Raw genomic sequence first — 27549 nt, 5'->3', positions numbered from 1 at the left:
TCTCAGGATTTACAGTCATTTTTATTGCTTTGTAATGATTTCAACCAAGTTCAGGTAAAATATTACTATGTTAATCTTAAAACCCCGAGCAAAGTGACTTGGAGTGCAGCTGCTTTATTTGCTGATGCTTCATTGGTGTTTGAAGGAGCAAACATACACTGTCTGTCCGAAAGTATGTGGCCCCACGACTGTTACACTTACATGAGGTGACCAAGGCAGGTCTAGTAGATAATAATAATTACAAGTGTTCAGGGCAGATCTAGCAGATAATACCACTTACAGGTGACCGGGGCTGATCCAGCCGATAATAACACTTACAGGTGACTGGGGCAGATCTAGGAGATGATGATAATTACAGGTGATCAGGGCACATCTAGCAGATAATAACACTTACAGGTGAGTGGTGCAGATCTAGCAGATAATAATAACACTTACAGGTGACCGGGGCCAATCTAGCAGATAAGAACACGTGATCAGGGCAGATCTAGCAGATAATAACACTTACAGGTGACCGGGACAGATCTAGCAGATAATTAGAACACTTATAGGTGACCGGGGCAGATCTAGCAGATAATAATAACACTTACAGGTGACCGGGGCCAATCTAGCAGATAAGAACACGTGATCAGGGCAGATCTAGCAGATAATAACACTTACAGGTGACCGGGACAGATCTAGCAGATAATTAGAACACTTATAGGTGACCGGGGCAGATCTAGCAGATAGTTACAGGTGATCCGGGCACTGACTTGTGATAAAGGTGTCATCCTATGACGTTGCCGCATGTAAAGTCACTGAGCTCTTCAGTATCATCCACTAGCTTTTATACCCGGCGTTGCTCGGGAGGTTGACTTATGGTATAGATAGAGTAAAAGCTCACTATTTGAATACCCAATTATGTGTTGTAAGGCCCCATGCAAACGACCGTAGAATTTGTCCGTAATTACGGACCCATTCACTTCTATTGCCCATGGACACCTTCCTGTATATTTACAGGAAGGTGTCCGTGCCGTAGAAAGGCTCCGCAAAAGATTGGACATGTCCTGTTTTTGCTTTTTACGGACCGTGCTCCCATACTTTATATGGGAGCACGACCCGCATAATAATGAGTATTAAAAGTTAACGTACCTGCTTCTTCCTCCAGTCCGGCCTCCCGGAATGACGTTTCATCCCATGTGTCTGCTGCAGCCAATCACAGGCTGCAGCGGTCACATGGACTTCAGCGTCATCCAGAGAGGTCGGACTGGATGTCAAGAGGGACGCGTCACCAAAACAACGGTACGTATGAACTTCTTTTACTTACTCATTGCTTCTCCATGCATTTTAGTCCCTCAATTATACGTGACAGGACAACTGTCCCGCTTCTGTGTAAACCCGCTGTGGCCAACATCGCAGTTCTGCTGTGTTAGGCAATTCAGAGAGGAATAATGTACGTTGCAGCCAATTATGGGCTGCCACGTCATCAATAGGGGGCGGAGCTTATTCCCTGATTTTAAACCAATGAAAAATCGGGCTTCAAACAAACTTTCGATAATATATATGATTACTTCTACCAATGTTTTTATATATGGAGATTACTTGGCTGTGTGCTTGATTGTATGCATTTTTTTTGCAATGGCTGCGGCTGAACTCCACTATTGCTATAAGGGTCCACATACTTTTGGCCATACGGTGTAGCTGCTACAGACGACTTAATCTATGATCTTCCGCTCTTGTTTTGATCTTTATATTCACACGCAGCAGATCATAAACTGAACAGGGCACTCAAGAGAGCTGTTAGTTCTTGTGAACTGTCGGGAATTCATCATGATTGCGAAAGCTGCTCTGGCTGTGACTGGAGTATAAGATTCAAGATAAATAAACAATGTATATGCAGTTACTCAATATTATATTTAAAGAGACACTACAGAGAATTTGTCTATTGTCGCCCCAGTTTGTAAAGTACACCCAGTAACAGGTAGGGCAGGTCATCCTCTTACCAGATGCTTCTTTGCAGAATTATCCCAGCCGCAATTATGTCACGTGACCGTCCGATTCTTGCAGCATCAGCTGTGTGGACCGGAAGTCACTTTCACTATGCGTTCCTATGAGACTCACATTGAGCGTTCGTAATAGGCCGATCACGCGACATAATTGCGGCCGGGATATTTCTGCAACAGATCACCCGGTAAGAGGATAACTGGGTGTATTACAAACGTGGGCCCCTTTAAAAAAGTGGCTCTTTAAAATAGAATAATGTACAAGCGTTGTGCGGTGCGGCTTTATGGGCCTTGTGGTGCCTCTTTGTTATAATAAATCTCTTAATATTTACTAAGTGACTGTTTCTGCATCGGACAATTATTGTCAATTAATGGAAATTAATGCAAATCTCGTCCTTTCTCCTCTGTTTCAGGTTATTGGCCCAATGCACTGAATATTTTGATTTAAGATGTCAGCTCCTCGATGACTTAACAAGTAGGTGGAATAGATTTGTTTCCCTTATTTCATTGGAGGAAATAACCATGGGTCTAGGCTCAGGGGACAGACACTATAGCTGAAAACAATCAGCCCTGACCCCAAAATAAAGGGTTTGATTGAGATTAGAAAAACATGGCCGCTTTCTTTCAGAAACAGCGCCACTTTTGTCCATAGGCTGTGTCTGGTATCGCTGCTCAACCTCTACTCATTTGAATGGGGATGAACTGCAATACCAGACACGTGCAATACATGAGCAAGAGTGGCGCTATTTCTGGGAAAGAAAAATTGCTCTAATCCTAGACAAAATCTGAAATACTACTACACTGGTGATGTCTGTGGCCATATCTGACGAGGCATTAGCCATTCTGAACATGGTTTTATTTGCCTCAGCTTCTGAAATGGAGCAGTTAAGCATCACTCCAGCGACCATGTTGGAAGATGAGATAATGTGGCTGGATAACTTCGAACCAAACCGAACAGCAGAGAGTGAAACGAGTGAGGTGGACAACGTGTGGCTGGCCGGTCATCTCCGGCTCATCAAGACTCTTCTCTCACTGTGTGGTGGCGAAAAGGAAATGCTCGGTGAGTGTCTACATATAGTTGCAATCACTTCGGAAACCACAGCCCTCAGTGCCGCACCCTTCTGAATCATGTGTATGTGTTATGCAGGTCCGAATCTTATTAAACAGCTGCTGGATGATTTCCTGTTCCGTGCCTCAAGAATAATTTTAAACAGCAACTCCCCAGCTGGTAGTGGAGCATTGAGCCAGCAAGACTTCCACCCCAAGTAAGATTTCTGCTGTATTCATGAGAACAAAGTGCAGCTTCACCTTTGAACAACATTTTATCATTTGTATATGGGATTAGTAATTTTGTAAATACGTTGAATTCTCCTTATATGCTACAGTAATATTGCCTATAATATACAAGAGTATAACTACTATAATACTGCCCCCTATATACAAGAATATAACTACTATAATACTGCTCCTATATACAAGAATATAACTACTATAATACTGCCCCCTATATACAAGAATATAACCACTATAATACTGCCCCCTATATACAAGAATATAACTACTATAATACTGCTCCTATATACAAGAATATAACTACTATAATACTGCCCCCTATATACAAGAATATAACCACTATAATACTGCCCCCTATATACAAGAATATAACTACTATAATACTGCTCCTATATACAAGAATATAACCACTATAATACTGCCCCCTATATACAAGAATATAACTACTATAATACTGCCCCATATACAAGAATATAACTACTATAATACTGCTCCTATATACAAGAATATAACTACTATAATACTGCTCCTATATACAAGAATATAACTACTATAATACTGCCTCAATATACAAGAATATAACTACTATAATACTGCCTCAATATACAAGAATATAACTACTATAATACTGCCCCCTATGTACAGGAATATAACTACTAGAATACTGTCCCTATATACAATAATATAACTACTATAATACTGCCCCCTATATACAATAATAACTACTATAATACTGCCCCCTATATACAAGAATATAACTACTATAATACTGCCCCTATATACAAGAATATAACTACTATAATACTGCCGCTATATACAAGAATATAACTACTATAATACTGCCCCCTATATAGAAGAGTATAACTACTATACTGCTCCTATATACAAGAATATAACTACTATAATACTGCCCCCTATATACGAGAATATAACTACTATAATACTGCTCCTATATACAAGAATATAACTACTATAATACTGCTCCTATATACAAGAATATAACTACTATAATACTGCCCCCTATATACAAGAATATAACCACTATAATACTGCCCCCTATATACAAGAATATAACTACTATAATACTGCCTCAATATACAAGAATATAACTACTATAATACTGCCCCCTATGTACAGGAATATAACTACTATAATACTGTCCCTATATACAATAATATAACTACTATAATACTACCCCTATATACAATAATATAACTACTATAATACTACCCCCTATATACAAGAATATAACTACTATAATACTGCCCCCTATGTACAGGAATATAACTACTAGAATACTGTCCCTATATACAATAATATAACTACTATAATACTACCCCTATATACAATAATATAACTACTATAATACTGCCCCCTATATACAAGAATATAACTACTATAATGCTCCTATATACAAGAATATAACTACTATAATACTGCTCTGTATATACAAGAATATAACTACTATAATACTGCCCCCTATATACAAGAATATAACTACTATAATACTGCCCCCTATATACAAGAATATAACTACTATAATACTGCTCCTATATACAAGAATATAACTACTATAATACTGCTCCTATATACAAGAATATAACTACTATAATACTGCTCCTATATACAAGAATATAACTACTATAATACTGCTCCTATATACAAGAATATAACTACTATAATACTGCTCCTATATACAAGAATATAACTACTATAATACTGCCTCCTATATACAAGAATATAACTACTATAATACTGCTCCTATATACAAGAATATAACTACTATAATACTGCCACTATATACAAGAATATAACTACTATAATACTGCTCCTATATACAAGAATATAACTACTATATTACTGCCCCTATATACAAGAATATAACTACTATAATACTGCCTCCTATATACAAGAATATAACTACTATAATACTGCTCCCTATATACAAGAATATAACTACTATACTACTGCCCCCTATGCAGAATAATCTAACTACTATAATACTGCCCCTATATACAAGAATATAACTACTATAATACTGCCCCTATATACAAGAATATAACTACTATAATACTGCCCCTATATACAAGAATATAACTACTATAATACTGCTCCCTATATACAAGAATATAACTACTATACTACTGCCCCCTATGCAGAATAATATAACTACTATAATACTGCCCCTATATACAAGAATATAACTACTATAATACTGCCTCTATATACAAGAATATAACTACTATAATACTGCCCCCTATATACAAGAATATAACTACTATAATACTGCCCCTATATACAAGAATATAACTACTATAATACTGCCCCCTATATACAAGAATATACCTACTATAATACTGCCCCCTATGTACAAGAATATAACTACTATAATACTGCCCCTATATACAAGAATATAACTACTATAATACTGCTCCTATATACAAGAATATAACTACTATAATACTGCCCCCTATATACAAGAATATAACTACTATAATACTGCCCCTATATACAAGAATATAACTACTATAATACTGCCCCTATATACAAGAATATAACTACTATAATACTGCCCCCTATATACAAGAATATAACTACTATAATACTGCCCCTATATACAAGAATATAACTACTATAATACTGCCCCTATATACAAGAATATAACTACTATGATACTGCCCCCTATATACAAGAATATAACTACTATAATACTGCCTCCTATATACAAGAATATAACTACTATGATACTGCCCCCTATATACAAGAATATAACTACTATAATACTGCCCCCTATGTACAAGAATATAACTACTATAATACTGCCCCCTATGTACAAGAATATAACTACTATAATACTGCCTCCTATATACAAGAATATAACTACTATAATACTGCTCCTATATACAAGAATATAACTACTATAATACTGCCCCTATATACAAGAATATAACTACTATAATACTGCCCCCTATATACAAGAATATAACTACTATAATACTGCCCCCTATATACAAGAATATAACTACTATATTACTGCCCCTATATACAAGAATATAACTACTATAATACTGCCCCTATATACAAGAATATAACTACTATAATACTGCCCCTATATACACACGAATATAACTACTATAATACTGCCCCTATATACAAGAATATAACTACTATAATACTGCCCCTATATACAAGAATATAACTACTATAATACTGCCCCTATATACAAGAATATAACTACTATAATACTGCCCCCTATATACAAGAATATAACTACTATAATACTGCCCCCTATATACAAGAATATAACTACTATAATACTGCCCCTATATACAAGAATATAACTACTATAATACTGCTCCTATATACAAGAATATAACTACTATAATACTGCCCCTATATACAAGAATATAACTACTATAATACTGCCCCCTATATACAAGAATATAACTACTATAATACTGCCCCCTATATACAAGAATATAACTACTATATTACTGCCCCTATATACAAGAATATAACTACTATAATACTGCCCCTATATACAAGAATATAACTACTATAATACTGCCCCTATATACACGAATATAACTACTATAATACTGCCCCTATATACAAGAATATAACTACTATAATACTGCCCCTATATACAAGAATATAACTACTATAATACTGCCCCTATATACAAGAATATAACTACTATAATACTGCCCCCTATATACAAGAATATAACTACTATAATACTGCCCCCTATATACAAGAATATAACTACTATAATACTGCCCCCTATATACAAGAATATAACTACTATAATACTGCCCCTATATCTATTAATATATCTTCTTAGTTTAATATTTGCAGCATTACTTTAGTTTGTTCTGCACCTCTTGATATTTGATCATTGCTTGTGTTGTATATTCTATATCCTCGTGTGGTTTCTCTTCAGGTGCAGCTCGGTGAGCAGTCGGCTGGCAGCGTATGAGGTGCTGGTGATGCTTGCAGAGAGTTCTCTCGCCAATCTACAACTGATCACCGAGGAGCTGCTGTCGATGCACCATCAGCCTGATCCTGCGCTCTCCAAGGAGTTTGATGTGAGTAGAGGTGGAGCTGAGCGGTCATGCTTCATATAAGAGGGATCGTCTCATATATCCATATACAAGCCTTTTAGGTCGCATGGACATCTATGAGGGCGTCCTCCCTATAAGCCAGAGCAGAGAACCGCTCTGTAAGAGCTTCCTGCAGCAAAATGCTCCGTTTTTTGGGGGGGGGGGGTGCATGGAATGTGACAGGCGGCGATCATCTGATCACCGCTGCAGCTTCTTTCCTGAAGGGGTTGTCTCTGGTGAGATAACCCGTTTAATGGAGCCTGTCGGTAATACTCATTTATATTATGTAACTTTCTTTCTATGTTCCAGTTTCTGCCACCGGTCGACAGTAGGTCCAATTCTGGGTTTGTTGGTCTTAAGAATGGAGGAGCCACCTGCTACATGAACGCCGTCTTTCAGCAGCTGTATATGCAGCCAGGTCTTCCTGAGGTCCGGTAATCGCTAAAAATCTATATTATATTGTGTTATGCTTCTGAATTACAAAATCACATTATTGACATTCGTTTATGGTCCCCTCCTCCCACTCCCTGCATAGGTCACCAAGCATGCCCACAACACTCTCCCATAGGAGTCATTTTCTGACTGAGGTTTTCTCTGTACATGTGACTGCTGTAAAGCAAATCTCTGAACTGCTGTTCACTCAGAGTAGCAGTTCAGGCAAGATGGCCGCACTCATGATCATGTACAGAAAATAGAATACAAAAATCTATAATGTGTCACTATACGGTTTTAATTGGGAAAAAGATATAGGTGATATTTCGCTGTTTTGAAGCGGGGAGAGGCCAGTATAACTGAATAAATCATGCTGCTGTAAAGTGTGTACAGCCCCTTCTCGATCGTGTGGGTCTCAGTGCCTGGACCTCCACCAATACGTGAGACCCGTTAGAAGATGGTAGTTAATACATGACGGTGCGTACTTATTTTCTGGTCTGTTTCACACATGGACATACGGTGCGGCACCGCTACTGCAAGTACAGACCTGTATAGGGGTTCAGGTTTTGCCATTCTCAGATGATTTTTTCCCAGGTCCTACAACTACTCCTATGAAAATCCATTTTGCCACCGCTATCTCCGATACTTCCAGCTTCCCATTATCTGCAGTAGTTCACTAATGTGTATGGCATATACTCATATCCGACCTCCTGGCACTTAAAGGGGTTGTCCAGGCATAGGCGGTTTTTCATACTGATGACCTATCCAAAGGATAGATGATCAGTATATGATTGTGAAGGTCTGACACCCGGACCCCGCATCAATGAGCTGTTGCTGCAGTCTCGGGGTGCTGGAAGCTATGCAGGGGTCGGTGCCAGAAGCCGATGGCTCTGGTCACAGTATAGCGGCCGTGCTGCAGTATTCAAGTGAATAGGAGCAGAGCTGCAGTAACCCAGCACGGCCGCTATACAGTGTACGTAGCCTCCTGCTTCTGGCACCGACCCCCTCCATAGGTTCCAGCGCAAAAGGACAATGGTCACATGTAGGACTGGCAATGCATTCATTCATCTGTTATGTCACGTCTCCCGTATGATCCTGAATTGCTGCATTATTTGGCCTCATGGGTCCTCGTTCTGTTATACAGGCATTGCTCTGCATGGAGGATGAAACGGACAATACGGACGACAGCGTCTTCTACCAGGTCCAGTCTTTGTTTGGCCATTTGATGGAAAGCAAACTGCAGTACTACGTCCCGGAGAACTTCTGGAAGGTGGGAAGCTGTACATTTATGATTGATGCCGGTTGTTCTTATGAAGAGAGACGAGGTCGTCCTTTACGTTTTCAGCCCGTCCTTTTCTTGTGTAATTGATGATTCCGATTTTAGAGCAGACGCATGTTGCCGCTTTATTTATAATATAATTTCGCTTTCCACATCATTACATAGCGTACGTCTATTTAACAAGTTGAGTGACTTTGCATAAAGTTTGCTTTACGTTTTATTGTATCAGTTTTGAGTGCCTTCAAGTTATTTGCTCCATTCACATCCAGAGCTGGTTGCCCTTGGAAACAGACAGCAGTTTAGCTCCACCCTGCTGTCAGATATGTGACCTCACCGCTTATCTTCTATGTAAATGCCGGCTGATCTCACACGATACACAACGCTCTGGAAAACAGCAGAATTCTGGGTTTATCTTTACAAATGAATGAAGGAGAAAAACTCAATTAATGCAAAATAAGTACAAAACCGTAAGGGAAAGTATTTGTGGCGCAGATTTTATCTAGGTCGTTTTTGTTTGTGGCATTTATCATACATCACCGTCATTTTATAAACTCTTGTGTCATTCTGATGCAAGTTCTCCTGTTATATAACATGGCATTATCGCATGGCCGTGCCTCAATATCCAGGACGTGACAGTTCAAGGGGATTTTCTGCGACATTTATGGCACTTCATGACAGATCTGATATATCAATAGATGGGACTACTTTGATAACGATAATGGTATGCCTGATCTCCGTGATCGTGTGTGGGAGATGCAGAAACAGCTGAGCATGCTCAATTGGCTGCTTCCAGATCTCCCATAGACTATAAAGGACAATGCATGCGCAGCCACCAATCCACCGGGGACTGGGCACCCCCCATTCTCCCGATTAGAGGAGTCTTAGCTGTCAGACCCCCCCCAGTGATCAGACTTGTATGGGATATCCAATCAGTAGGTTATGAATGCCTATAATGGGGAGGGGGGAGCTGCTGTGCCTTCTGCCGGGCTCTATTCACATAACAGTAAAATCAAAATAATCCAGATACAGGAGCTGATTGGTTGGGAATCAATAATGTTGTTCCGCCCGTTTTATATTGTGGAGGTTTTTTATGTATTATTCTAATCTGCTGATCACAATCTTTAGATCTTCAAGATGTGGAATAAAGAGTTGTATGTCCGAGAGCAGCAGGATGCCTACGAATTCTTCACAAGCCTCATAGATCAGATGGATGAATATCTAAAGGTACAGAAAGTGTTCCTAAAAACTCAACACAACAACAACATTGCCATTTTTTCCCCCGTGAAATATGATCTTGTTCTCTCGATTACCATCGGGTCGGCCACCAACGGACTGATACTTTACAAAACTGACCCTAATGATGAAGGGATTCTAGAGAAGGAGTTTCCAGTCTGAAGTCCGATATATTTGCAGTTCTATGAACTTTCCATTTCTCTTAGAAAATTAAAGGGTCATTCAGTAAGCACCCTGGTCGAGAAAGGGTCTGAGTTCGGGGGATGTCTTAGTGCCGATAATCTTATCTTACTGTGTATGGCCAGCGTAAACATTGGACATATGATATCTATATCCCCCCATTAGGGCATACAGACATCATAGGGACTCCCTCAAGCCACCTCTTTCTATATGCCAGAGCGAAAAGCTGCTGCAAATAGCCTCTCTAACCCTGGAGGATTCTGGGCATTCGTGGTCACCCATTGTATATGTGCACCAGCAGCTTCCCGTAGAGATAAGGAGTCACCATTTGGAGAGCTGCTTTGGGAAAGGGGCAATCCCCATGTGACAACCCTGTCGAGATTATATTAAATTAAGTCTTATGTTTTGTCCTCCATCCACAGAAAATGGGGCGAGATCAGCTCTTCAAGAACACCTTCCAAGGGATCTACTCTGACCAAAAGATCTGTAAGGATTGTCCCCACAGGTGAGTGCTGGGACCAGACATTACATACCGGTTATAGAGTACGATTGTGTCGTCCCTTCAGAGATAACTTTATTTTATTGTACAATGTAATTTGATTGAGTGGCTCGTACAGAACACACAGGTTTTACTATAGAAACAGATTTGACATGTTCTCTGCTTACAACCACCAACATCCTGCCATGTGAGAATTTCACCCTCTGTAATGTTATGGGTTTCCTGCTTTAACTTTGTGTTCTAATCTAGAAATGTATTTTCCAGATATGAGCGAGAGGAAGCATTTATGGCTCTGAATTTAGGGGTGACCTCCTGCCAGAGCCTTGAAATTTCCCTCGATCAGTTTGTGAGGGGAGAGGTGCTGGAGGGGAGCAATGCATATTACTGTGAAAAGTGCAAGGAAAAGGTGAGTGTGGGGGACGCTACAGTAATACATTTATTTGTATTGAATGAGGTCTGCATAAAAAGATGAGCAACTCTATTTATTTATTAATTAATTACATTACTTATCCTGTACTGATCCTGAGTTACATCCTGTATTATACTCCAGAGCTGCACTCACTATTCTGCTGGTGGAGTCACTGTGTACATACATTACTTATCCTGTACTGATCCGGAGTTACATACTGTATTATATTCCAGAGCTGCACTCACTATTCTGCTGGTGGAGTCACTGTGTACACACATTACATTACTTATCCTGTACTGATCCTGAGTTATATCCTGTATTATACTCCAGAGCTGCACTCACTATTCTGCTGGTGGTGTCACTGTGTACATACATTACTTATCCTGTACTGATCCTGAGATACATCCTGTATTATACTCCAGAGCTGCACTCACTATTCTGCTGGTGGAGTCACTGTGCACATACATTACATTACTTATCCTGTACTGATCCTGAGTTACATCCTGTATTATACTCCAGAGCTGCACTCACTATTCTGCTGGTGGAGTCACTGTGTACATACATTACTTATCCTGTACTGATCCGGAGTTACATACTGTATTATATTCCAGAGCTGCACTCACTATTCTGCTGGTGGAGTCACTGTGTACACACATTACATTACTTATCCTGTACTGATCCTGAGTTATATCCTGTATTATACTCCAGAGCTGCACTCACTATTCTGCTGGTGGTGTCACTGTGTACATACATTACTTATCCTGTACTGATCCTGAGATACATCCTGTATTATACTCCAGAGCTGCACTCACTATTCTGCTGGTGGAGTCACTGTGTACATACATTGCATTACTTATCCTGTACTGATCCTGAGTTACATCCTGTATTATACTCCAGAGCTGCACTCACTATTCTGCTGGTGGAGTCACTGTGTACATACATTGCATTACTTATCCTGTACTTATCCTGAGTTACATCCTGTATTATACTCCAGAGCTGCACTCACTATTCTGCTGGTGGAGTCACTGGGTACATTACTTATCCTGTACTGACCCAGAGTTACATCCTGTATTATACTCCAGAGCTGCACTCACTATTCTGCTGGTGGAGTCACTGTGTACATACATTACATTACTTATCCTGTACTGATCCTGAGTTACATCCTGTATTATACTCCAGAGCTGCACTCACTATTCTGCTGGTGGAGTCACTGTGTACATACATTACATTACATATCCTGTACTGATCCTGAGTTACATCCTGTATTGTACTCCAGAGCTGCACTCACTATTCTGCTGGTGGAGTCACTGTGTACATACATTACATTACTGATCCTGAGTTACATCCAGTATTATACTCCAGAGCTGCATTAAAAATCCTGCTGGCTTCAGCACTGACATTTTCATCATCCTCTGCTTATTCAGTGTCTGCACAGAAATTGCTCTAGTGATTTGCATTCTGGGAAACCTTCCTTATACCCCAGGCACTGTACATTCATCTGATGTAAGCAAATTGAACTGACCATTGCATTATAGGAGCTCAGCTAAGCTAATAGGGGGTGTTCACTGCTTGCTGACCGTTTCCAACATCCGCCAACAGAATCGTAGCTGCTCATGCGTTAATGGTCATTTGTGTTTTTGACTTTAAGTGTAAAGTCAATTAAATGTAATTTTTACTTTTTCCGCCATCTGGAGCTTTAACATTTTCTTTTCCTTCAGAGGACGACCGTAAAGAGGACGTGCATCAAGTCTTTGCCCAGTGTCCTGGTCATCCATTTGATGAGGTTTGGATTTGACTGGGAAAGTGGACGTTCCATTAAATATGATGAGCAGATCAAGGTAAAGATATTGGGGGGTCCTGACTGTTGGACTAATGAATATAGCTAAAGTTGAAGGATTGCGTTGACTGTACACGTCTTTCTCTTGCTTCCTCTACTTTTCCTAGTTCCCTTGGATGCTGAATATGGAGCCGTACACAGTATCTGGCATGGCTCGTCAGGACTCCTCCTCGGAGGTGGGAGACAACGGGAGACATTCAGACCCCAGCGGAGGATCCCCAAGAAAGAAAGTGGCTCCAACAGAAAACTACGAGCTGGTTGGTGTGATTGTGCACAGCGGTCAGGCTCACGCCGGGCACTATTACTCCTTCATTAAAGATCGCAGGTAATTCAGCACAAGACCATTAAAGGGGTTTTCCAGCCAATAAAAATGTATGGCCTATTCTCAGGATAGGCCATCAATAGCTGATGGGTCACTTCTACGGGAGAGAAGGCTGCAATACCTGTGACTCGCTGATAAATGCATGTCGAAGATTCGCAGTGAGCAAGAAAAAAATTAAGGGTCAGCAGCGCTCGTGTGAGGGCTGCTGCTCCTTCAAAACCGCTGACCCGCCGGGTTCCGTTAGTAGGACCTGACCCATCCGCTATTGGGATAGGCCATCAATTTTTATTGGCTAGAAAACCCCTTTAACTGGTACAGGAATTACACGACCCCCCCCCCCCCCCCCCATCAGCGTCTCATCACTACTTGTGTTCTGGTGCAGGAGCTGTGGGAAAAGCAAATGGTTTAAGTTCAATGACACCGTGGTGGAAGAGTTTGACCTCAATGATGAGACCATCGAGTACGAATGCTTCGGCGGCGAGTACAGACCGAAAGTCTACGATCAATGTGAGTGATCTCCCCATTCCCACCTGCAGCACCACTGAAAACTAGTAGCGTTACCCATCCCTCTTGCATATTTTTCTAGGTTGGTAATATGGCAGGCACGTATATTTACTGACTCAGGCCTTTCTTCTGCACAGCCAACCCATACCCGGATGTGCGTCGGCGGTACTGGAACGCCTACATGCTCTTCTACCAACGCGTGTCTGACCAGAACTCTCCGGTTTTACCAAAGAAGAGCAGAGTCAGCGTTGTGCGCCAGGAGGCCGAGGATCTCACTCTGTGAGTGTTTCACATCATGCAGTTTGTGCCTTTGTGCTGGTGTAAATTCCGGGCAGCTCCGTAGTCTTGCAGCGCTGAGGTCCTGAGTTCAAATCCAACCAGAGGCAACACCTGCATGGAGTTTGAATGTTTTCATTATGTGTACAATATAGAGTGTAAGCTCCTGGGGACGGGGACTGATGTGAATACAACGTTGTTGATCTCTGCTCCGTCTTCCGCTTCGGGTCTTTGGGAATTCCACATTGTATTGCAGTTCTAGAACGGATTATAGGAATTTTTTTATTTTATAAAGTAGTGAAATTCTTATCATCTGATGTCCTGCTCTCTAGATCTGCGCCGTCCTCTCCAGACGTCTCGCCCCAATCCTCTCCTCGGCCTCATCGAACCAATGACCGACTCTCTATATTAACTAAGCTGGTGAGAAAGGGGGAGAAGAAAGGTCTGTTTGTGGAGAAGATGCCGCTCAGGATATACCAGGTACAGCGCTGTGAAACTTCTGGGGTGTCTGACGTTTTATGTGGGTATCCTGGACTTGTGCTAAAACCCAAATTAAAGAGCAGAAATGCCATGTGACACAGTGACCGGTTAAAGCACCATCAAATAAAAAATAATGCTGATAATATGGGGGAGGGGCGGCCGGCGTTGCTTGGTGAAGCACCCTGAACCCTCTTGACACTGGCGGAGGATTCCTGTGGGGCTGCGGGACCTCACATGCACCTCACATGCACCTGATATTAGCAGTTACCTGCAGCGCATGTCGTCTTAGAAGTCTATTATTCATCGAAACTTTCTAGTTCTTGCATTCAATTTATTATTTGTAAAGCTCTGAACTTTTCCTCTTCATTTTCAGATGGTAAGAGATGAAAATTTGAAGTTTATGAAGAACCGGGACGTTTACAACAGCGACTATTTCAGCTTTGTGCTCTCTCTGGCGTCGGTGAACGCAGTAAGTAGTTCATGATGTGAGAAGGAGAGAACAAGACTGATGACGTCTTGTACTTACACAGATTTGCCAGCAGGGGGCGTGGTTCATGATTGATTCTCTATTTCATGTATCCCTATAGACTAAACTCAAGCATCCAAACTACTCATCCATGGCCAAAGTTAGTGTACAGCTGGCCATCCAGTTCCTCTTTCACACCTACCTGCGGACAAAGCGGAAACTCAGGTAAGGAATCGGACCCCACCTCCCTCTAGTAATGGAATCACTGAATGTAAAACAGAATGTTTCCCTTCACTGACAGCAAGCAGAAATCGTATTGGAAAGTTGCAGAACTTCTTATTTTACAACGATTCAGCTTTATTTACAGAAAATAAAAAATAAAAAATCTAACTTGGTTTATCAGGACAATGAAAATGTTCAGTCCCCAATCTGTATTGACCAATAGGAGAAATTTTCATCAGTCAGAAACAATCCACATAACATTAAGCATTCAGTTCTACTTACCTGTATGGCCACCTATCTTTAGTATCATACAGCATCCGGTGTGTTTTGTTGCAGGGTTGACACTGAGGAATGGATCGCGACCATCGAGGCTTTGCTTTCTAAGAGCTGTGAAGCCTGCCAGTGGCTTGTGGAATACTTTGTCGGATCAGAAGGCAGGGAACTGGTCAAGTAAGCTTAAAGTCAACCTCCACCTTTTATCGTTATATTGTTTTTAGATCCAAAATTATGTGCCAGTTAATTTAAAATTGCAGAGCTCTGATACAGAGCGCCAAATCTGCTGCCTAGACATGAATTTCAAAGATCACATTCTTGATGTCATTAGCCGCCACTAGGGGGAGCTCACTGCACATTGTGTTTAACCCCTTAGTGACCAGCCCATTTTAGGCCCTAATGACCAAGCTATTTTATTCGTTTTTCTATAGTCGCATTCAAAGAGCTATAACGTTTTTATTTTTTCGTCTACATAGCTGTATGAGGACTTGTTTTTTGCGGGATTAGTTGTGCTTTTTAATAGCACCATTTTTGGGTACATATAATTTTTATATTAACTTTTATTAACCTTTTTGGGGGGGGATTATAAAAAAAACTGAAATTCCGCCATTGTTCTATGCGTTTTTAAATTGACGCCGTTCACTATGCGACGTAAATAACATGTTACCTTTATTCTATGGGTCGGTACGATTACGGCGATACCACATATGTAGAGGTTTTTTTATGTTTTACGACTTTTGCACAATAAAAACACTTTTGAACTAAAATTATTTGTTTTTGCCTCGTCGCTTTCCAAGAGCCGTCATTTTTTTATTTTTCCATCAATGTAGTGATTTTTTGGGCTTGTTTTCTGCGGGACAAGACGTAGTTTTGAATGGTACTGTTTTGGGGTGCATGGGACTTATTGATTCATTTTTATTATGACTTTTTTGGGGGGCAATGGAAAAAAATTGCAATTTCGCCATGGTTTTTTGCGTTTTTTTTTACGATGTTCACTTTGCGGTTTAAATGACATATTAACTTTATTAATGGAGTCATTACGGTCGCGGCGATACCACATATGTGTACTTTTTTTTTTTTTTTTACACTTTTACTAAATAAAACCACTTTTTATGGAAAAAAATGGTTTTATTTATTTTTTTACTGTACTTTTTATTAATAATCTTTATTTCACTTTGATGACTGATTTTATTAGTCCCACTAGGGGACTTTACTGTGCGATCTTCCGATCGCTGCTATAATGCTCTGGTATACTTCGTATACCAGAGCATTATTGCCTGTCAGTGTAAATCTGACAGGCAATCTGTTAGGACGTGCCTCCGGCGCGTCCTAACAGGAATATGTCCAGGGCAGACCTGGGGGCTTTTATCAAGCCCCCGGCTGCCATGACACCCCATCGGAGACCCGCGATTTAATTCGCGGGCCGCCGATGGGTGACAGAGGGAGCTCACTCCCTCTGTAAACAAAGTTAAATGCCGCGGTCGCTATTGACGGCGGCATTTAACGGGTTAAACGGCCGCGATCGAAGTAAACTTCGATCGCGGGCGTTGGAGCAGGAGCTCAGCTGTCATCAGACAGCAGAGCCCCGGCTCCTGCCTGCACGGGAGACCCATGCAGGACTTAGACTAGGCTGACGTGAAAAGGCGTCAGCCTAGCCTAAAGCCCATTAGTGACCGACGTAAAAAGGCGTATTAGTGGTCACTAAGGGGTTAATATTGAATTCAATGTATACAGCACCCCCTAGTGGTGACCGCAGACAGACAGCGTGTTACGTAGGTGTGTGTATAATATGTGCGTGTATATGCGTTATGTATGTGTGTATATATATAATATATACACACACACATATGTGTAGGGTTGTATGAATTTTGTGCAATGAATATAATATTCGCTCCTGATATTCATGTTTTATTCCTGACAGGGTCTTTCTTCTGGAGTGCTGTGTCCGAGAGGTCAGATGTGCCGTGGCCACTATTCTAGAAAAGACACTAGATGGCGCCTTACTTCACAGAGACAAGGTAACGAGTTGCATTATATGCACTGTGGGGGGCGCTATAGCCCCTAAACTCCTCCCTAATGTCTGTATGTGATGCCCCAGGTTAATAGAGTCCACCTGCTGATAGAGATGCTGCTCAGTCTGCTGGAAAAGGATGTTCCAGACAACTGCAAGAACTGCGCTCAGTACTTCTTCCTCTTCAACAACTTCGTGCAAAAGGTAAATTGTAAAAGCCGGGGGGCTCTCCGCATGTTAGCACCACTGGACTACAAGTACGTGCACGCTACAGCCCAGATCACACCATAAGCAGTCAACGTATAGGGTTCTATACAGGATCCAATACCTAAAGAGGTTCCATTTGAAAATGCCCCATTTTGAGGTAATTGGGGGAAGGGGGTCATCTCTAGAGAAGCCTCTTCCTCCCATTAACCCTTTGTCGGCATGCAGTATGTTTTTTGACAGGTATCATTAAGGGACTGTCTGACAGCTTGGCTCCCAAAGTAACAGTCATGATTGGACAAACTCATCTCGGCTGTCTAAACTTTTAATTGCAGTGGTCAGTTGTAACCGATGCATAATCAAAGGGGTCCCCCAAGCCCCCTTGATCCGTTGCTGCGATCAATAACTGAGAAACCGGCATACTGTCAGCCCTGAGGACCTAGGAGTGTTACACATAGCCTGATAGGAAACATGATGAACAATAAAAGACAATGTATTCGCATACAGAAGTATAGTATATTAGAAGTCTAAAACTAATGGGCCAAACAGGCGTGGTCATTGAGGGGTTAAAGACCGTGGCTAGCCTGCTGGTTCCGGGGGTTGCCGGACATCTCATGAGACTCCCCCTTTAAATCTGTACATTTGAATGTAATTGTTGTAAGAGTCTAATCTATAATTCTCCCACCTTCAGCAGGGAGTGCGAGCTGTCGAGCTTCTATTAAAGTATTCAGCTCTGCGACATTTCATCAACTTCCTGCTCGGCCCAAATCGCAAGAGCAACCAGGTAACCAAATGCTGTTATATTTCTTCATACAGTGGCTGCATACCTTATCCATTATTCCACGTAGTATAATGAACGATTTCCTCCTGATATATTGATTACGTGTATTCCCAGAATCGCCGGTGGAACTCTGCACAAGCTCGGGAGTTTGGATTCCTGCACAATACAATAGCCCTGCTGGTTCTATATTCTGACATTTCTCCCCATCGGATCATAGGTAACAAATGTTCACATTCAGAGCACAATTTTAAAGCTTATATATCCATATAATCTCCAGAATAAATTGTGTGTCAATGTTCGTACATTACATTACTTATCCTGCAGTGATCCTGAGTTACATCCTGTATTATACTCCAGAGCTGCAATCACTATTCTGCTGGTGGAGTCACTGTGTACATACATTACTTATCCTGTACTGATCCTGAGTTACATCCTGTATTATACTCCAGAGCTGCACTCACTATTCTGCTGGTGGAGTCACTGTGTACATACATTACATTACTTATCCTGTACTGATCCTGCGTTACATCCTGTATTATACTCCGGAGCTGTACTCACTATTCTGCTGGTGGAGTCACTGTGTACATACATGACATTATTATCTTGTATTGATCCCGAGTTACATCTTGTATTATACTCCAGAGCTGCACTCACTATTCTGCTGGTTGGGTCACTGTGCACATACATTACATTACTTATCCTGTACTGATCCGGAGTTATATCCTGTATTATACTCCAGAGCTGCACTCACTATTCTGCTGGTGGAGTCACTGTGTACATACATTACATTACTTATCCTGTACTGATCCTGAGTTACATCCAGTATTATACTCCAGAGCGGCACTCACTATTCTGCTGGTGGAGTCACTGTGTACATACATTACATTACTTATCCTGTACTGATCCTGAGTTACATCCAGTATTATACTCCAGAGCTGCACTCACTATTCTGCTGGTGGAGTCACTGTGTACACACATTACATTACTTATCCTGTACTGATCCTGAGTTACATCCTGTATTATACTCCAGAGCTGCACTCACTATTCTGCTGGTGGAGTCACTGTGTACATACATTACTTATCCTGTACTGATCCTGAGTTATATCCTGTATTATACTCCAGAGCTGCACTCACTATTCTGCTGCTGTAGTCACTGTGTACATACATTACATTATTTATCCTGTACTGAACCTGAGTTACATCCTGTATTATACTCCAGAGCTGCACTCACTATTCTGCTGGTGGAGTCACTGTGTACATACATTACTTATCCTGCACTGATCCTGAGTTACATCCTGTATTATACTCCAGAGCTGCACTCACTGTTCTGCTGGTGGAGTCACTGTGTACATACATTACATTACTTATCCTGCACTGATCCTGAGTTACATCCTGTATTACACTCCAGAGCTGCACTCACTATTCTGCTGGTGGAGTCACTGTGTACATACATTACATTACTTATCCTGTACTGATCCTGAGTTACATCCTGTATTATACTCCAGAACTGCACTCACTATTCTGCTGGTGGAGTCACTGTGTACATACATTACATTACTTATCCTGTACTGATCCTGCGTTACATCCTGTATTATACTCCGGAGCTGTACTCACTATTCTGCTGGTGGAGTCACTGTGTACATACATGACATTATTATCTTGTATTGATCCCGAGTTACATCTTGTATTATACTCCAGAGCTGCACTCACTATTCTGCTGGTTGGGTCACTGTGCACATACATTACATTACTTATCCTGTACTGATCCGGAGTTATATCCTGTATTATACTCCAGAGCTGCACTCACTATTCTGCTGGTGGAGTCACTGTGTACATACATTACATTACTTATCCTGTACTGATCCTGAGTTACATCCAGTATTATACTCCAGAGCGGCACTCACTATTCTGCTGGTGGAGTCACTGTGTACATACATTACATTACTTATCCTGTACTGATCCTGAGTTACATCCAGTATTATACTCCAGAGCTGCACTCACTATTCTGCTGGTGGAGTCACTGTGTACACACATTACATTACTTATCCTGTACTGATCCTGAGTTACATCCTGTATTATACTCCAGAGCTGCACTCACTATTCTGCTGGTGGAGTCACTGTGTACATACATTACTTATCCTGTACTGATCCTGAGTTATATCCTGTATTATACTCCAGAGCTGCACTCACTATTCTGCTGCTGTAGTCACTGTGTACATACATTACATTATTTATCCTGTACTGAACCTGAGTTACATCCTGTATTATACTCCAGAGCTGCACTCACTATTCTGCTGGTGGAGTCACTGTGTACATACATTACTTATCCTGCACTGATCCTGAGTTACATCCTGTATTATACTCCAGAGCTGCACTCACTGTTCTGCTGGTGGAGTCACTGTGTACATACATTACATTACTTATCCTGCACTGATCCTGAGTTACATCCTGTATTACACTCCAGAGCTGCACTCACTATTCTGCTGGTGGAGTCACTGTGTACATACATTACATTACTTATCCTGCACTGATCCTGAGTTACATCCTGTATTACACTCCAGAGCTGTACTCATTATTCTGCTGGTGGAATAGTGAGTGCAGCTCTGGAGTATAATATAGGATGTAACTCAGGATCAGTACAGGATAAGTAATGTAATGTATGTACACAGTGACTCCACCAGCAGAATAGTGAGTGCAGCTCTGGAGTATAATACAGGATGTAACTCAGGATCAGTACAGGATAAGTAATGTAATGTATGTACACAGTGACTCCACCAGCAGAATAGTGAGTGCAGCTCTGGAGTATAATACAGGATATAACTTCGGATCAGTACAGGATAAGTAATGTATTTTTTATTCATATATTTTTGGTAGTTACGTTACCTGCTCTATAACCACAACATGATTGATAAAAATGATCTTCCATTTGCTTTAGCCCCTGGGATGTTTAAGCTTCAGTCTTCCGTCACCACACACGGTCCTCTGCTGCCGCTCCATTCAGAGGTGGAAACGTTGATGTTTATGCAGGAAGGAAAGGCTTACATGCTGGAGGTGGGCGGATGAGTATATGGCGGTTGTTTTTTCTTTTGTGTGTTGTCTTTTGTTTTTTGGTTCTCATCAGTGCCTGCGTCGTTTTGTAGGTGATGTTTGCAATGCGGGAGCTGCCCGGGGCCCTCGGTGTTCTCATCGAGATGATGGTTTATTGCTGCTTCTGTAATGAGCGATTCTCTCTCACCGCTCTGAACTTCATTAAGGTGAGTGCCGCAGCCATAAGAACCAATGAACCAAAGTCTTGTAATCCCCTTCAATGCCGAACATGTGCCAACTCATGGGGCGCACTGCTTGTTAACAGGGATTTCCGGGATAACATTCATTGAGGCTGTGTGTGTCGCAGGTGTCCGCAACCTTCGGCTGTTAAACTACAATTCCCAGCATTCCCTGACAGACAGGCTGCAATAATAAAGCCTTTGGCTGTCAGGGTATGCTGGGAGTTGTAGTTTCACAACCGCTGGCGTGCCGAAGGTTGCTGACCCCTCTATGGAGATACATCTAGATGACTCGTACAATCCACCAACGCCTCTGACTTTACATATGATCTAGTGAAATTAATATTTGTATGTCAAACCCGTTTTCCTACAGAATCAGCTGGACTCCGCTCCCCCCCACGAGCTGAAGAACATGTTTACTCTCCTGCATGAGATACTGGTACGTAGCCGCCGGGGGCCGCAGCCTCCACGAGGGATTCTCCGTCTTCCTGTCCTTTGTGGATCACTGACTTTTTCCTGGTTTATTCCCTAAAGGTGATTGAAGATCCCATCCAGCTGCAGAGGCTGAAGTTTGCATTCGAGTCTGACGGGTTGCTGGGTGAGTCACCGTTTTTTATAATTGTGGGGTAGTGAACGGATCAGCCCCCCATCATGTTTGTAGCTGAGGAGCTGCAGTGTTTATAGAAGCGTACACTGTGATCCCAAATGTCAATGTCCTTTCCTGTAACATAACTGTACATAGTCTGGACGGGGCTTGGAGAGGGGGTTGATTCTTTTAATTAGGGGACCCACATTCCCATTAATAGGGTTGCTCTATAATTAATGTAGCTTTAATATGGGTTGTCTCATGAAAAAAATAAAACCCTTTTAAATAGAAGCCAGCGATCGGCTGATCTCCACAGATCGGCTTCTCTAACCCTCCTATGAAGCTGCCTCTGGCCAGACAAATGGCCAACCATGTAATACATAGACGCACCAGAGCAGGAGCCACTAGAAGGCCGAATTCACACATCGCATTTTTGATGCAGAATTTCGCTAGCGGAATCCACATCGAAATTCTGCAACAAAGTATAGCGCAATGTAAGCGCGTGAGGTCTTCACAAATTACAATGTAACAACTCTGCAGCGCATTCTAGACTTGCTGCCCGATCTGTGTGCAGAAATGCAGCAGATTTCCTGTATTGCAGTCCCGTAGGTCCCTGTTCATCCTGATACTGTTTTATTCTCATGCCGGATTGTAGGATCATAAAGTTGTGGATCACAAGGACGTCTGGGGTTGTAAGACTGATCTACAGCTCATCTCCCAGTGTGACGCCACTTCTCTGTCTCTTCTCTTTCCTCAGCATTAATGCATCACAGCAACCACATAGACAGCAGCCGCTGCTACCAGTGCGTGAAGTTCCTCGTCACTCTGGCCCAGAAGTAAGTCTGAAGTGTTTGTATAGATTGTAAGCTCTTTGGGCGAGTCGTCATTTTCCTCAAGTTCCAATTGTTTTATTTAAATGGACATTGACGTAAACGTCTCCATGGCGGCCCTATTACAGCTCCATACAAAACGGCCTGCAATGTCGCTGTGTGCATGAGCCCTTCCATATTACGGCTCTGTTTTGTACTCGGCAGTAATACGGCTTCCATAGAGATCTATGACCCCTGTACCTCCTGTATGTCTCTGATTACATATGGAGACATACGGAGGTTATTTCTGTCTGGTTCCATATGTACGGAGGTATACGAGGGCTTTGCTTCTAGGCAAGAAAATATCTCTGTACACATTGAGTCCGACTGAGCCTGTACAGCAGCACACAGAGGTTGTACAGCGACCAACTAAATGACTGGTGCGCCGGCCCCACAGGCTCTGGGCGCCGGCCCCACAGGCTCTGGGCGCCGGCCCCACAGGCTCTGGGCGCCGGCCCCACAGGCTCTGGGCGCCGGCCCCACAGGCTCTGGGCGCCGGCCCCACAGGCTCTGGGCGCCGGCCCCACAGGCTCTGGGCGCCGGCCCCACAGGCTCTGGGCGCCGGCCCCACAGGCTCTGGGCGCCGGCCCCACAGGCTCTGGGCGCCGGCCCCACAGGCTCTGGGCGCCGGCCCCACAGGCTCTGGGCGCCGGCCCCACAGGCTCTGGGCGCCGGCCCCACAGGCTCTGGGCGCCGGCCCCACACCAGTTTTAGGTGATCAGGGTTCCGGTGATCGCAGGGACCTGCTACTGGGACCTCCTGGCGATCATATGTAAGGGGAACTGAAGTGCTTTCATGTTGCCCATTGGAATCAATAGACCCTTCGTGTGTGCTGCACAGGAGCATCGGGATCCCCAGACCAAGAAGCCCATCTTTACAGCATCTTTCTGCACCAATAACAGGAGTCCGAACAGTGACCCCCTCCTCTCTTATACCTTGATAAGCCCTAACCGCATATGGAAATGTGTTGTGTAATAAGGAGAAGCCCCTCAATTAGTCCCTGTCTGTTTTTGGTGACAGGTGCGCTGCTGCTAAGGAATATTTCAAGGATAATTCTCAGCACTGGAGCTGGGCCGTGCAATGGTTACAGAAGAAGGTGAGTAATCTGATCCTCATCCATAATGTACAGCCGCTATATATAGTCTGACCATGAGATCCTCCCTGCCAAGCTGGCGAGAGACATTACAGATATGTATTCTAGACTATGGAGCGCCGCTGATACATTGTAACAAACTATCAGCAGATTTGTGCTGCTGTGTAAAGCTTAGAGAGGATCGTCTAGACTGGATACAAGTGTAGCAAACCCATCTGCTGTGTGAGCAGGACAGTTTTTCAATGTAATTAGAACGCTTCCATTCACTGACAGCAAGCAGAGAATGTTGAGACATTAAAACAAGAAGTATATTCGAAAGCTGCAGAACTTTTTATCATGGTATCAAAACCATTTTGAGCACACAGCTGATACTTGTATGAGACCCTGTAAGCGGCGCTGCTGCTGCGGTGATTTCCCCCGATAAGCTCTGCTGTGTTTTCTCCCGTCAGATGTCGGAGCACTGCTGGGCGCCGCAGAGCAACGTGTCCAATGAGACGTCAACAGCCAAAACCTTTCAGCGGACGATCTCTGCACAGGTAGCGGACGGGCAGCTCGGGGCACATCCGCATACAGATGGGGGATAGACCAATCACATGTTCTCTTGTGTGCGGCGCCCTCTTCTGGATGATGATTGGCTCTGTGTGTTATATAGATCGCAGTCAGTGACAGTATTGTATATGGTTCACATACTAACGGCCGTCTCTCTGCAGGACACCTTGGCCTACGCCACCGCCCTGCTGAACGAGAAGGATCAGTCCGGCAGCAGCAATGGCTCCGAGAGCAGCCCAGCCAATGAGAACGGAGACAGGAGTATGCAACAGGTGCGGAGCTCGTATCCTGCTCTATGCTGATTGGTCAGTCAATTGCATGATGGGACGAGGTTTATCGGGGCAATCATGCCAGCTTTATGATGGAATTGCAGTAAAAAATAACCGCGCCATGTTTATTAAGGCGGCACAATTACCGGTTAACCCGTTGTTGGCCATGATGACCCTGTCAACATATCACGTGACCCCATGACCACAGGACATCAACCAAAGCTCCGACTGTGGCATCCCCAGAGCTGCTTCTATAGAAATGGCATCACCCTACGGCATCGAAAGCAGCGAGCCCGCCCTGGCGGTTTTCATTACTGATCCGCTCGTCCACATTGAAGTCAATGGATGAAAAATGCAACATTGCAGCAACTAAAACCTCAAGGGGGCGCTGCAGAAACCACCACCACCAATATCTCACTCGCCTCTATATTAGAGCTAGAAAAAAAACAACTCAAAATAGCCGCCACATTTGACGGTTGTTATAATGGCGCATTTTAGTGTCTGTATTACGGCCTTACACCGGGACCTCACGCGGTTCAACTGAGACGAACTTAGATCCACATAGAACCCTATAAACTCCGGTTCCTCTGGACCACAGGAGGTCTCGCTGTTGCTACCATAAGGCCGGATTCGCAAGACCGTATGCGTTTTGCGTGCGCAAAAGGCACTTAGCTGCGTGTGTCATCACCATATGATGCGCGGCTAGTGGCCTTACCCCATAGTAAATGTGGGCCATTGCATCATAAATTGTAAGACGGAACTTGACGTATTTTAATAAATGTGCCTATACGATGTCTCGTTGGAGACCACACCCACATTTTTTCGGTACTTTTCAGATTGCCGCTAATTTGCTGATATTGTGGTTTCCAACATTTTTTGGGGAAGCTTACGCTAATGTTTTGGGTGTATTTTTTTAAATTTTAATTTTTTAAATTTTATTTTTTTCTTAAGGGCCCGGATTCTCCAATGATCCTCGGAGACACAAAAAGTGACCTTGAAGACGTCGATCCCTGAATCCAGGTACAAGAGACGAGAAATTCTCACCACGCTGTGAAACGAACGCACTTTGAGGACCCCAAGAGTCTCATCACGACATTTCCTCCGGAGTCCGCGGCTTCGCGTGTTCAGGAGACTCGTCCGCCCCCGGTGACCTGTAGGACTTTCACCACAGCAAAAACCCCCATCGCCGCCAATTCTGGAGCGGTCGCAACAAGGAAATCTTTAATCGTATTGCTGCAAAAAGGAAAAAAAAAAACAACGGATACAAAGTATTTTTCTCCGAATTTTATTGAAACAAAAGAAAAATGAAACAAAACCGGCAAGTGGCTGATATTTTTTTCCTTTTTTTTTTTTTTTAAAGTTCGTGAGCATTAAAGGAGTGAATGTAAAATTGTTGCTTTTTCTGTAATGCTGCGGAGATTTCCCTTTTTTTGGTTTTATACAAAGTGTAACAAAAACCTTTACTGCGTTCAGCGACTTTTTAATCTTTCGATATTAGGAATATTAAAATGATGTATAAATACGTGTAAGAGACTTAACCTTGTACAAATTTAGTTTGGAATCGATCTTTTAAAGAGAAGAAGAAAACGACACTTTGTATTTAATGTCTCCCATAATTTATACAGTGCCATAGGAATCCATGCACCGCCGATCGTCTCACGTGTTACGGGCCTGACGTGTCATTTAAAGTTATTCACAGTGGAGGTAACCAATCAGAAGCCTGGGCTGCACTTGTGGGAGGAGTCATGTAAACTCACGGCCTATTCATTTAGTTGCACATTTAACAGCCCCTGCAATAGTGTAAGGCGGGAAAAATCGGATTTAAAGGGGTAATTCAGCCAAACGTGAACTTCTCATATGTTATAGATAAATATTAAGGAATCACATTAAGAAAGTCCAAGAGTTTGTATCATGACGGATTTCTAGAACATATGGTTGTGTTCAGATGGCACTGGTTTCTTTGGGTGCTCGAGGTAGGGTCCCAACCCGGGTATAGGTTAAGAATTTGTACTCGGCACACCTTGCTTGTGTTACAAAAATATATTTTTATTTTTATTATGGATGCCAGAGGCTGTATGTGCGACGTCGACGTTTCGGTCAGACAGACCTTCGTCGGGCACTGAGCCGTGCTGGG

The 27549-nt window shown here is 42.5% G+C and overlaps 1 protein-coding gene across 3 annotated transcripts in view; it reads left to right on the top strand.

Moving 5' to 3' along the window:
• Nucleotides 1-26884, top strand: part of USP24 (ubiquitin specific peptidase 24) — a 101413-nt gene extending 74529 nt beyond the window's left edge. For 2 of the 3 annotated variants that reach the window (XM_075832678.1, XM_075832677.1), the window contains exons 38-67: nt 2393-2454; nt 2848-3039; nt 3127-3244; nt 7216-7360; nt 7685-7804; nt 8952-9077; nt 10212-10310; nt 10922-11004; nt 11263-11404; nt 13126-13245; nt 13352-13569; nt 13949-14073; nt 14208-14349; nt 14679-14826; nt 15200-15295; nt 15414-15517; nt 15851-15964; nt 17709-17805; nt 17886-18002; nt 18694-18786; nt 18898-19000; nt 21719-21834; nt 21924-22037; nt 22423-22488; nt 22584-22647; nt 23393-23471; nt 24525-24600; nt 25047-25133; nt 25308-25418; nt 26367-26884. In XM_075832678.1, coding sequence (XP_075688793.1) covers nt 2393-2454; nt 2848-3039; nt 3127-3244; nt 7216-7360; nt 7685-7804; nt 8952-9077; nt 10212-10310; nt 10922-11004; nt 11263-11404; nt 13126-13245; nt 13352-13569; nt 13949-14073; nt 14208-14349; nt 14679-14826; nt 15200-15295; nt 15414-15517; nt 15851-15964; nt 17709-17805; nt 17886-18002; nt 18694-18786; nt 18898-19000; nt 21719-21834; nt 21924-22037; nt 22423-22488; nt 22584-22647; nt 23393-23471; nt 24525-24600; nt 25047-25133; nt 25308-25418; nt 26367-26429 — 3340 coding nt within the window. In that variant the 3' untranslated portion in view covers nt 26430-26884. The remainder of the gene's footprint in view (nt 1-2392; nt 2455-2847; nt 3040-3126; nt 3245-7215; nt 7361-7684; nt 7805-8951; nt 9078-10211; nt 10311-10921; nt 11005-11262; nt 11405-13125; nt 13246-13351; nt 13570-13948; nt 14074-14207; nt 14350-14678; nt 14827-15199; nt 15296-15413; nt 15518-15850; nt 15965-17708; nt 17806-17885; nt 18003-18693; nt 18787-18897; nt 19001-21718; nt 21835-21923; nt 22038-22422; nt 22489-22583; nt 22648-23392; nt 23472-24524; nt 24601-25046; nt 25134-25307; nt 25419-26366) is intronic. The other variant, XM_075832679.1, reaches the window with a different exon arrangement.
• The last annotated feature ends 665 nt before the right edge of the window (nt 26885-27549 follow it).

Source organism: Rhinoderma darwinii, chromosome 7 (assembly GCF_050947455.1).
Source record: "Rhinoderma darwinii isolate aRhiDar2 chromosome 7, aRhiDar2.hap1, whole genome shotgun sequence".
NCBI classification, from domain to species: Eukaryota; Metazoa; Chordata; class Amphibia; order Anura; family Rhinodermatidae; genus Rhinoderma; species Rhinoderma darwinii.
Note: the sequence above shows the minus strand (reverse complement) of the source record. Positions and strands in the feature narration are given on the sequence as shown.